The 10,033-nt window shown below is 57.4% G+C and overlaps 2 protein-coding genes across 6 annotated transcripts in view; one reads left to right on the top strand and one right to left on the bottom strand.

The window, feature by feature from the left end:
- The first annotated feature begins 105 nt into the window (after positions 1-105).
- Positions 106-4,145, top strand: Ntmt1 (N-terminal Xaa-Pro-Lys N-methyltransferase 1). 3 transcript variants are annotated; one of them, XM_015497452.2, is made up of 4 exons: positions 106-253; positions 1,916-2,067; positions 2,891-3,139; positions 3,777-4,145. In XM_015497452.2, the coding sequence occupies exons 2-4, from the start codon at positions 1,992-1,994 to the stop codon at positions 4,031-4,033; spliced, it is 582 nt and encodes a 193-aa protein (XP_015352938.1). In that variant the 5' UTR covers positions 106-253; positions 1,916-1,991; the 3' UTR covers positions 4,034-4,145. The 3 variants fall into 3 exon arrangements, with proteins under 3 accessions (XP_015352938.1, XP_015352936.1, XP_015352939.1); XM_015497450.2 differs by having other exon boundaries at positions 1,916-2,131; positions 2,887-3,139; XM_015497453.2 differs by lacking the exon at positions 106-253 and having other exon boundaries at positions 1,937-2,067; positions 2,887-3,139.
- Positions 4,146-5,033: 888 nt separating this feature from the next.
- The window catches only part of Asb6 (ankyrin repeat and SOCS box containing 6), a 27,319-nt gene continuing 22,319 nt past the window's right edge, over positions 5,034-10,033 (bottom strand). Inside the window, exons 1-6 of one of the 3 annotated variants that reach the window (XM_015497449.2) lie at positions 9,756-10,027; positions 8,512-8,693; positions 7,522-7,628; positions 7,318-7,426; positions 6,726-6,812; positions 5,034-6,605 (exon numbers count right to left, since the gene is read on the bottom strand). In XM_015497449.2, the coding sequence (XP_015352935.2) occupies positions 5,938-6,605; positions 6,726-6,812; positions 7,318-7,426; positions 7,522-7,628; positions 8,512-8,693; positions 9,756-10,021 (1,419 nt within the window). In that variant the 5' untranslated portion in view covers positions 10,022-10,027 and the 3' untranslated portion in view covers positions 5,034-5,937. Of the gene's footprint in view, positions 6,606-6,725; positions 6,813-7,317; positions 7,427-7,521; positions 7,629-8,511; positions 8,694-9,755; positions 10,028-10,033 lie in introns of those variants that run through there. The other 2 variants (XM_048812907.1, XM_048812906.1) reach the window with 2 other exon arrangements.

The raw sequence follows: 10,033 nt of genomic DNA, 5'->3' as shown, positions 1-10,033 counted from the left end.
TTTTTTTTTTTTTTTTTTTTTGTTTGGTACTGGGGATTAAACCCAGGGGCACTTAACCACTGAGCCACATCCCCAGCCCTTTTTTTTTAAATTTTGAAACAGGGTCTTGCTAAATTGCTTAGGGCCTTGCTAAGTTGCTGAGGCTGTCTTTGAACTCTTGATCTTCCTGCCTCTGCCTCCTGAGCCGCTGGGATTACAGGCGTGGCTACTGCGTCCAGCTTGGATAGGAGCATTCTTGAGCTGTCTGCATAAGGTGGGTGTGCTGCTTTTGGAAGGTCCTTCAAGTTCATAATACAGATGTGTATTGGGGACTGGTCACAAACCTGACCAAGGACAGTTTTTTGGCTTTTTTCATGTTTCTTTCCCTTGTCCCCTTTTAGTCTCTGAATGACTTAATGGGGCCCTTTTCTGTTTTCTGACTTCCCTTAAAGCCTCCCTTGGTGTTGGGGCTTTTCTTTTTCTTTTTGGTGATGCCAGGGATCAAGCCTAGGCCCTTGTGCACCAGGCATACACACCACCACTGAGCTCCATCCCCGGCAGCCAGGGTTTTTCTCATAGTTCTGTTTTTGTTTTTGTTTGGTACTGGGGATTGAACCCAGGGGTGCTGTACCATGGAGCTGCGTCCCCAGCCCTCTTATAATTTTTACTTTTATTTTTTGAGATAGATTTTTGCTAAATTGCACAGGCTGGCCTGGAACTTGCAGTCCTCCTGCCTTGGCCTCCTGAGTCACTGGCATGACGGGCAGTGCCAGCTCTCAGTTTTTTTGAGGATTTCCCGAGTTCCACAGGTTGACCCTTCTTTGTTGACCCTGTAGTAATAGGGGTCCGTGGCTTAACTGCTGCTCACTGCAGTCATGTGAAGGTGGGTGGGTAGAACCCCAGAGCCCAGAGCCTTACTGCTTACCTGGAGGATTCAGGTGCTTCCCCTGCCCTCCAGTTTCTGCGCTGGGGCGAGACCCGGCCTCACCATCCAAGTCCACAATACAGATGTGTGTTGGGGACCATCCAAGACCTTATTGCCAGCCTGGTCTCTGCTGCTTTCCCACCCAGTACTTCTCCAGGGGCTCAGCTGGGTGGAGGTGAACCGGCAGTTGGCAGAGTCCTGCCCTCTAGAGCTTTCATTCTAGCCGCGGCTGATAGAAGAGAACAGTGTGATTCCAGATGGAAATACCCTGTAAGGACAGCGAGCCCTGCAGTTAGCCTAGGGTGTTGAAGGAGTCATTTACACAGGCAGCTCAGGGAAGGCCTCTGAGGCGACATCTAGGCCGAGGTCTGCATGGTGGGAAGAGCTGTCGAGTCTTGGTGTTCAGTGAGTGCAGGGCCCCCGACCTCTTCCCTGTGCATCGGATTCCTTGTCTGCACGCTGATGGTGGCAGTACCTGTCCCCTCGGCAGCAAAAAAGGGCTGAGGAGTCATCAGCTGCCCCTGCCATTGTCGTCCTGCTGCTGCTGCTCGTCCTGTGTCAGCTGGCGCCGCCATGCATTTCCCACTTTCCCCTGCCACCCTACAAGGTAGTGCCAGCACACCCCCTTGCCCTCAGTAGACTTGGTTGCTTAGCTTCCTGTTATTGACAGATGAGGCCCAGGCACTTTGCATGCACCTGGGGCCACCATAGCCCAGGCTGGTCCTCCTTCCCAAGCTCTTCTCGGGATTTTCTCCCTCCTTCCCGAGTCATCTGATGGTACACATCATCACTGCCTCTGCTGCTATTGTGTCTGTCCCCATGCAGACATGTCTCTGGGCTGCTGTCCATGCACTGTTCAGGAAGGAGTCCTCCATCCTCTGAAGGGGCTGTCATCTGAGGGATGGGAGCAGATTTAGCTGCCTGGGTGTTCTGGATGCCAGTAGGGTCGTGTGGCTCAGAAAGCCTGGATGGCACCTGGCTGGGCTGACTTGCTCCTTGTTCCTCACCCAGGAGGTGTACCCTTGCCAAGTGTGGAGCTTGAGCAGAGCCAGGGCTGGTGACAGCATGACGAGCGAGGTGATAGAAGATGAGAAGCAGTTCTACTCGAAGGCCAAGACTTACTGGAAGCAGATCCCACCCACGGTGGACGGCATGCTTGGGGGGTATGGCCACATCTCCAACATCGACCTCAGCAGCTCCCGGAAGTTCCTGCAGAGGTTCCTGAGGGTAGGCAGGTCTGATGTGCACTCCAGGAGGAGACGCTGTGGCTCTGGTGGCACCGGCGGGGCTGCATGGGGAGCCACCTGCACATGAAACACTGCCAGCTCTCTGGTCCCCTATCGGTGCCTGCCACCGAGGCCCTAGAGCTGGGGGGTGGGGGTGCAACTTCTAGATTGTCGACTGTCTCAAGGCTACAGGCCGGAGCTGATATGCTAGGGGACTCTTAGGTACTGGAATCTAAGAGTCTTCCTTAAGACTCTTCTGTTGCTGGGGACGAGGTGTCCTGTCGTGTCCGTGGGTGCTGGGCTGTGGGTATCCCCTCTTCTGCAGCCTCCTAGTTTCCAGGTCTTGATGCTGCTGCTCCCCACCCCTCTGTGCCGTGCTGGGTGCTCGTGTCTGGAGCCTTCCCTGGGCCTGCTCCCTCTCGCCCCCTCCCTGGCAAGCACTGGAGGGAACCATGCTCTGTCCCGTGCCTCCTGCCACTCATGTTCCATCTTCACTCCATTATTCACCAGTTTTCCCTCTTCCAGTTCCTGTGGGAACCCACTCTTGTTGTCATTTCTGGGGTCTCGGGAATGGGAGTTCAGTGCACCACCCTTCACGTGGAAATGGCTGTTCTCCTTAGAAACATGAGGCCCAGCGAGAGTGTCCCTATGACCAGCTGGTGCCGGGCCCTGACTGCAGTCGGATTCCCAGGCTCAGGAGGAAGGCCCCTTTGCAGTGACAGGGTTCCTGTGAGTTATGCTTGCTCTGCTTTTCAGGAAGGCCCGAACAAGACAGGAACTTCCTGTGCCCTGGACTGTGGAGCTGGCATTGGGAGGATCACCAAGCGGCTGCTTCTGCCACTATTTAAAGTGGTGGATATGGTCGACATGACAGAGGACTTTCTGGCCAAAGCCAAGAGCTACCTGGGGGAAGAAGGCAAGAGGGTGAGGAACTACTTCTGCTGCGGTCTGCAGGACTTCAGGCCGGAGCCGGGCTCTTATGATGTGATCTGGATCCAGTGGGTGATAGGTGAGTATCCCGCAGCCCTCCCTCCTGCCTGCACCTGTCCTGCCACTCAGGCTCCCCGGGCCTGTGAGGAGAGGGCCTCAAGGGCAGGTCTTCTCTCCTAGACTTTGTTTTAATTAAATACCTGCCACCTGTCCTGGGGCAGCTTTTTGAAAAATGTTAAATGGCCAGTGCCTTTCTGCATTCAAGTGAAACTGAGCTTTGTTAAGAGTTTTAGAGTAAGGTAGAGAGTATGACTGCCAGGAGCAGTCCTGCTGATGCCCCAGGTGGGCCCCCTGGCCTAACCTGCCTAGGGTGCTGTGCCTTGGCTGCTGACCCTCGTAGGCAGCACCACCCTGCTGTGGCCCTCTGGGCCTATCCCTCCCTGTACACTGTGTGGACTTCAGGGAAGGTGGTTTCGGGTGCTCCTGCTTCACTTGCCCCTCTGCCTAGTCCTAGCGTAGGAGGGACAGGTGGTGTGGCACGGGTGTCAGGCTGGAGGCACCTTGTCAGCTTCAGTCCCAGCTTCGGGCGTAGGAGACTTCTGAGCTCCAGTGGCTTCTTAAACAAATGGGGCTTAGGATTGTTGAACACAGTGGCTGAAGAATGCTTCCCATGCACTCCACCTCACCCCTGGTGACCGTGCCTTCGCCCTCCACAGGCCACCTGACTGATCAGCATCTGGCCGAGTTCCTACGGCGCTGTAAGCAGGGCCTCCGCCCCAACGGCATCATCGTCATCAAAGACAACATGGCCCAGGAGGGCGTGATCCTGGACGATGTGGACAGCAGCGTATGCCGGGACCTTGATGTGGTCCGCAGGATCATCCGCAGTGCAGGCCTCAATCTCCTGGCTGAGGAGCGACAGGAGAACCTCCCTGACGAGATCTACCATGTCTACAGCTTTGCCCTGAGATGAGCTGCGGTGGCTGGAGAGGCCAGGGACCAGAGCCAAGGTGGGGGGTGCTGGCAGCTAGTGTGGCTCAGGAGTGTCAAGGGGCCGCTAAATACATCTGTCTGCTGTCCACTCACTATAGACTTGCTTCTTAAAAGGCAAAGTGGGACTTATTGGGGAGGGTCCTGCTGACGCAGGCACGCGGGCCTCACTGCCCGTGGGGTGCAGATTGGGCCAGAGGCCAATGCCACACAGCCTGCATGACTCCGGTGCGCTTGATGCTCACTTCGTGGGAACTGGTGGTCACTCCACAGGTGCCTGCCTGGTGGGGAGTCGCCCCTAACTTAGTTACAGAGGCCTGGAGGTGTGAAGGAATGTGGTCTTTACCAGGGAAAGCGGGTTGGGCAAAATACTGGCCAGGTGAACCCAGAACGGCACCTGCCAGGTGGAGCCATTTATGGGATGTTCGTGGCCCAGGACCTTTTTGGTGATGAGACCCTGGTATCTTTCTTTCTTTCTTTTCTTTTTTTTTTAATATTTATTTTTTAGTTTTCGGCGGACACAACATCTTTGTTTGTATGTGGTGCTGAGGATTGAACCCGGGCTGCACGCATGCCAGGCCAGCACGCTGCCGCTTGAGCCACATCCCCAGCCCCATGAGTATATATGATTTTTTCTTTTTGGTGGTACTGGGAATTGAACCCAGGGCCTTGAACATGCTAGGCAAGTGTTCTACGACTGAGCTATGTCCCCAGCAGACCCTGGTATCTTTCATGTCACAACAGCCTGCAGCCAGGGGAGACATCTGGCTGGCCTTCACTGTACTTGGGGGGTCCTTCATGGCAGGCACCTTCAGACAAAAATAAAAGGACAAATCCCTGTGCTCTGAAGGCCCTCCCCAGGCCAGAGAGGTGCTCTGTGGGGAGTTGTTGCCCCAAGTGCTCTGTCTCCTCCCCTCCCACCCCTTCCTCCTCACTGGCTGCTGCTGGTCCTTGACCCTGAACGAGAAAGGAAGACTAGAATCTTATATAGGACCCTCGAGCGAGGCCAGGAATTTCCGTTTAATTTTGTAATATAAACATACCACGTCAGTCTCAGCTTATTCCCAAAGGCATATACAATGACAACATGACTGGAAGTGACCGTGAGGGATCGATGCTGGGTAGGGCAGGTGGCATCTGGTTTTGGTGGTTGGCTCCCAGCAAGCTACTCAAAACCAGACCCTTGGGAGGGGCTTTTCCCTGGCTTTGCACTCATGATTGCTTCTGGCAGAAGGCATGCTCCCTGAGACCCTGGGTTTGGCACAGTAGAGCACAGCCCTGGTACCCTGGTGAGCAGGGCCACAGGCGACCCAGCCCCTGAGGGGGGGAAGCCATCAAGTGTCAGCCACGAGAGTCAGCAGGGGTAGGCCTCGAAGGGCAGCCTGTGGTGGCCTTTGGTGCCTTCTCCCCCAGCTTGCCAAAAGCACTTCTTGAAACAGATCTGGAGTGAAGAGGCATGGGTAGGACCTCAGCTGGGCGGCAGCCACAGCTTCCCTCTAGAAGGTTCTAGTTATGCCTCCACACAGGACAAAGCAGAAGCTGGCAGCTCCAGGGGCTGCCTAGACTGAGTGCTGCCTGGCTCCTGCAGACACCTGGCTCCCCTCCAGCACAGAGGCAGAAACTCAATCCATCTACACAACTATTCTGCCCAGAGTAGACTGAAACTTGGGTTGGGGGCAGGTGCCAGAAAGAAGGGACAGATGTACCTCTCCCACTAGAGCAGTTACCTCACCACTAGAGCGGTCACAGCTATGGGCTTTGTGCTTAGTAAGGTTAAGCCTTACCTCCCAGATCAAAGGACCCTCCCCTGGGGTCACCACAAGTGCCAAGTCTACCAGCAGGTGGGGGTTTAAGTTGTCCAAACCCTGTCCCCTAGTCCAGCACCTGTCAGCTGTCATCCTCTTCTGTACCACTGTGCTCACTGAGGAGGTACCACTTCAGCCTGTCCGGCAGGGGCAGAGCTTTGACCTTCACATCCACAGGCCACGGCTGGAGGTAGAGCCGGATGTACACGCGGCACAGGTGCTTGAGGGGCGGGGGGTAGCTTTCCAGCTGCCTCAGTGAGGAGTGCAGGGCCTGGATCTTTTCTGCCAGGCTGCCCACCGGGTGGACATCAAAGTTCTGGGGCAGCTGGAGCCTCTGGGAGTTGGTCACCATGAGGTCCAGGACAGTCTCAGCTTTGCGCAGAAGGTCCACGTGGCTCTCATCTTCTGCACAGCCCGGGTGGGAACAGAGCCTCTCAAAGATGATGTGGAAGCCAGACCAGCAGGACGCGCCGTGGAGGGAGCAATTGTAGGCAGCCCCAGACTCGAGCAGGAAGCGCAGGAGGGGGAAGTGCAGCTTGAAGCTCTTGAGGCAGATATGCGTGAGGGACTCATGGGCAGGGCACTCGCTGGGGTCAGCCCCGTGGGCCAGCAGCAGCTGTGTGACTTGGAAGCAGAATTGGTTGATCATCTGAGCCTCCTCTTTGTCCCCGCCCACGGTCTCGCCAAGCAGGAAGATGATGTAGGTGAACACAGTGTCCCCATCTTTGGTGGTGGCCTTGACATCTGCCCCTGGAAGAGCCATCAGAAAAAAAAGGTGGGAGGATGTCTGCAGCCCTCACCAGGCAGGGAAGGGGGGGAAGCAGAAGCTACTGTGGGTGAGAGGCTGGGCTGGGGCATGGGCAGCCTCACCTCCTTCCAGCAGGAGCCGGATGTTGTCAGTGTTGTGGACCTGCACCCCATCGCTGCTGGCCAAAGCATGCAGCAGAGCAGTCTTCCCTAGAGAGGGACAGGAGGAAGTGGAGGCCAGGGTGCTGAGGTCAGGACAGCCCCACGGGTAGAGGTGGCAACTCTCCACCTCTACCCGTGAGGCTTCAAAAAAGCATCAAAGAACTTTAAAAACTTACCAGGGCTGAGGGGGACAGGCTTCTGGCCATCTTTTTCTACCCACACAAATCTGGAGTAGATTTAGGGGTTTTCTGTACCCCAAGCTGCTGAGGCCAGCTGGGCCTCTCTTCACAGCAAGCCACTATCTCCAGAAGCTGATGCCCATTCCCATCTCCTATAGAAGGGCCTCAGGGCTGGCAGGGGACAATGACTGCACTGCCCCTCCAAAGCCTCTGGACTCCGAGCTACGGCGAGTCAGCAGATCCACCCTGCACCAGTCGTGCCGTGCCACAGCCAGGCTGCCTCCAGCCAACATGCCAGACACCCCCGGGTCACCTGGTTTCCCTCACAAGGTGCCCAGGGCCCAGGCTGTCCCACTTTCCTTTGAGGCACCTACCATGCTTGTCGGCTGCGTTGACATCGGCTCCTAGGTCCAGAAGGCGCTGCAGGCAGGGCAGGCGCTCGGGCTCCTCGCTGGCCAGATCCAGGGGGCTGCTCTCATGGATCTGAGCCAAGACAGCACCAGCTGGGTTGGTGTGGGGGCTGTGGGCTGCTTTGGGACCCTGGTGCATTCCCCCTGCGAGGCTGGGCCAGCTCTTACCCGGTCCCTCCGGTTGATGTCAGCCCCGTGGCGCACCAGCAGCTCCACCATGTCAGGCTGGTTTCGGAGAACGGCAATGTGCAAGGCCGTGTAGTAGGTGACAGGGTCTGAAGGCAGACAGCACAGGTCAGTCCTGCATCAGCGAGTTTTCACAGGGTCCAGGGCCTGGCCTTGGAGCCCAGCGCCAGCACTCGCCCCAGAAGCCGCAGGACTGGGCCCTCTCAACGTTGTCCTCACCAGGTACTAGAGGGCCCTGGGGGAGATCTGGGGCCACTACTTGACCCGTGTGGGCCTTAGTTTCCTCTTCTATATGACGGGCCATAAAACTGCCCTCCTTTTAGCTCGCTGGGGGAGTCACTCACTGAGTGGCTGCTTCTTGGCTGCTGTGCTAGAGCAGGGCCACAGAGCAGGTTCCTGGGATCCGGCTGAAGGACTTCAAGCCAGACCCTCCTTCCTCAGCAATCCCAGGAGCCCCAGAGCCTCTGAGCCTGTGTCCATGGTGAGGGGAGACAAGCCTGGCCACATCCTGGGTCAGCACAGACCTGCACTTGCTGTCCAAGCAGTCGTGCCCTCTCCTGACTCAGCTGTCCTCAGGGGAAAGCCACAGATGCCAGGAGAACAGTCCCATCACCACCCTCCCCGGCACTTATCAGCCAGAAGCTGCTTCTTGCAGAGACTGACACCCAGCGTGCAGTGTGGCTTATCTGTCACCTACTCCCCCTCCCCCACCCATGGCATAAGCAAAAACACAGGACAGCTCAGAGTGGCAGGAAATCACCTTCCCTTAGCTCCGGGCACAGTGCCAGCAGCCGCATTTCCACACTAATGGAAGCGGGATTAGGCTGGGAGCTGGCAGGTTTGCTGAATCAATCATGGCACAGCAGCAGCACACTCGCTGGGGGCAGAGGGAGCAGGAGCTTTTGAAAGCCTGCAGGGGAGTGGGAGGCTATCCAACAGGGGCTTCCCTGGCTCTTCCGGGCTCCAGCTGACCTTCAAAGTTGAGATTGGCCCCATTCCTCAGGAGAACATCAGATGCCCGCGTCAGCCCCAGCTCAGCCATCTTCAGCAGGGCGTTGCTTACGCCTTCCTGGTAAAAGGGAGAGCGGGCCTTCTTCTCCAGCAGCTCAGTGAGAACGAGGATTCGGCTCTCCTCGCTGGCAGCATAACTGGGCCTGGGGCAGCAAGAGGCAGACCAGCTGAGGCCTGGAACCACGATGGGACCGGGATGCCCTGCTTAACCACCCATGAAAACGGGACCCTGACAGTGGAGCAGGAAGTCCTTCTTGGGAGGTCTGAAGAGGAGAGAGGCTGGGCTTTCTAATTCGCAGCAGACTCCACCGCCCTGTCTGGGTACACAGCCTCACACTTGGGCTGTTGGGATTGCAGGGAACCTTGGAGTCTGCAAGCCAGAATCATTGACACGCCTTCTTCAGGAAGCCCTCACACTTGGAGACATCCTTTGCTCCCTGAGCTGCAGGATGCCCCCCATGGCTGGCCAGAGTGGTCAGCAGAGGCCCCTTCCCCTGTCACCAGCTGCCCTCCAGCCCAACCCCACCCCAGCTCGCCCACAGCCCTCCGCCCTTACTGGCCAGCACTATTAAGAGCTACATTGGCTTTCCCTAAAAGTTCAAGCCAGGGACAGCTCCACGCTTTGCACACAGCTTTGACAATGTCCCAAACTCCTTCATAAGCTGCCACCTCCTCCTTGGGTGAGGGCTCCCTTCTCAGTATTCCCACTCGCCCTCTCCCTAGTTACACCCATCAGTACCCCTTCAAACCGACTGGTTCAAGGTTCAACTTCACTGCTCCGCAGGATTTTCTCACCCCTTGGCTAGATCCTTGCTCTGCACAGGGGACAGAGCTCCTGGTAAAGGCTGGGGCACCTCAACGGGCCCTGTAAGCTTCACTGCACTGTCCTTGCCCAGCACCACCTCAGAGCTCGGGAAACACCTGCATTTTAGAGACTCTCCTAGCAAACAGAGCTAAGAGTGTCCCAGCTCCCACCAAAGGTCCTGACTGGACTGAGATCAAGGCCTGCTCGAAATTCCAACGGACAAGCCCCTGCCCACACGCGGACCCCTTTCCTCTGTACATCGAGCAATTGCTTATGCCTGTCGGCCTCTCTGCAGCCGAAGCACCACCAAGGCTGGGGCCCGTTAGCTCACCCCAAGCGCCCGGCACAGCAGGCCGTGCGTACTGCCCACTCACTCCCCTACACCTTCCCCGCGGCTCACCGAGAGGCCGGTCGCCCACAGAAAAAACAAACGGCCACAACAAGGTCCTCTTCGCCCTGCTCTGGGGGCAGGATGGAGGCCCTCACCGACTGTACCCTGCTTCCCCGCACGGGATGGGGCGCTGAGCGGAGGCCCGCCGACACCCGCCCTGGGGTCTGTCTGCCCTCCCGGGCGCTGCCCGGGAGCACTCTCGCCTCGCCAGGCCTCGGCGCGCAGGAGCTCGCGCTCCGAGCTGGCAACCGCGGCTTCGGCCCGAGGCCCCGCATCTGCCCAAGGAC

Source organism: Marmota marmota, unplaced genomic scaffold (assembly GCF_001458135.2).
Source record: "Marmota marmota marmota unplaced genomic scaffold, marMar, whole genome shotgun sequence".
Classification (NCBI taxonomy): Eukaryota; Metazoa; Chordata; class Mammalia; order Rodentia; family Sciuridae; genus Marmota; species Marmota marmota.
The sequence above is the reverse complement of the archived record's forward strand: the minus strand, read 5'-3'. Positions and strand labels throughout refer to the sequence as shown.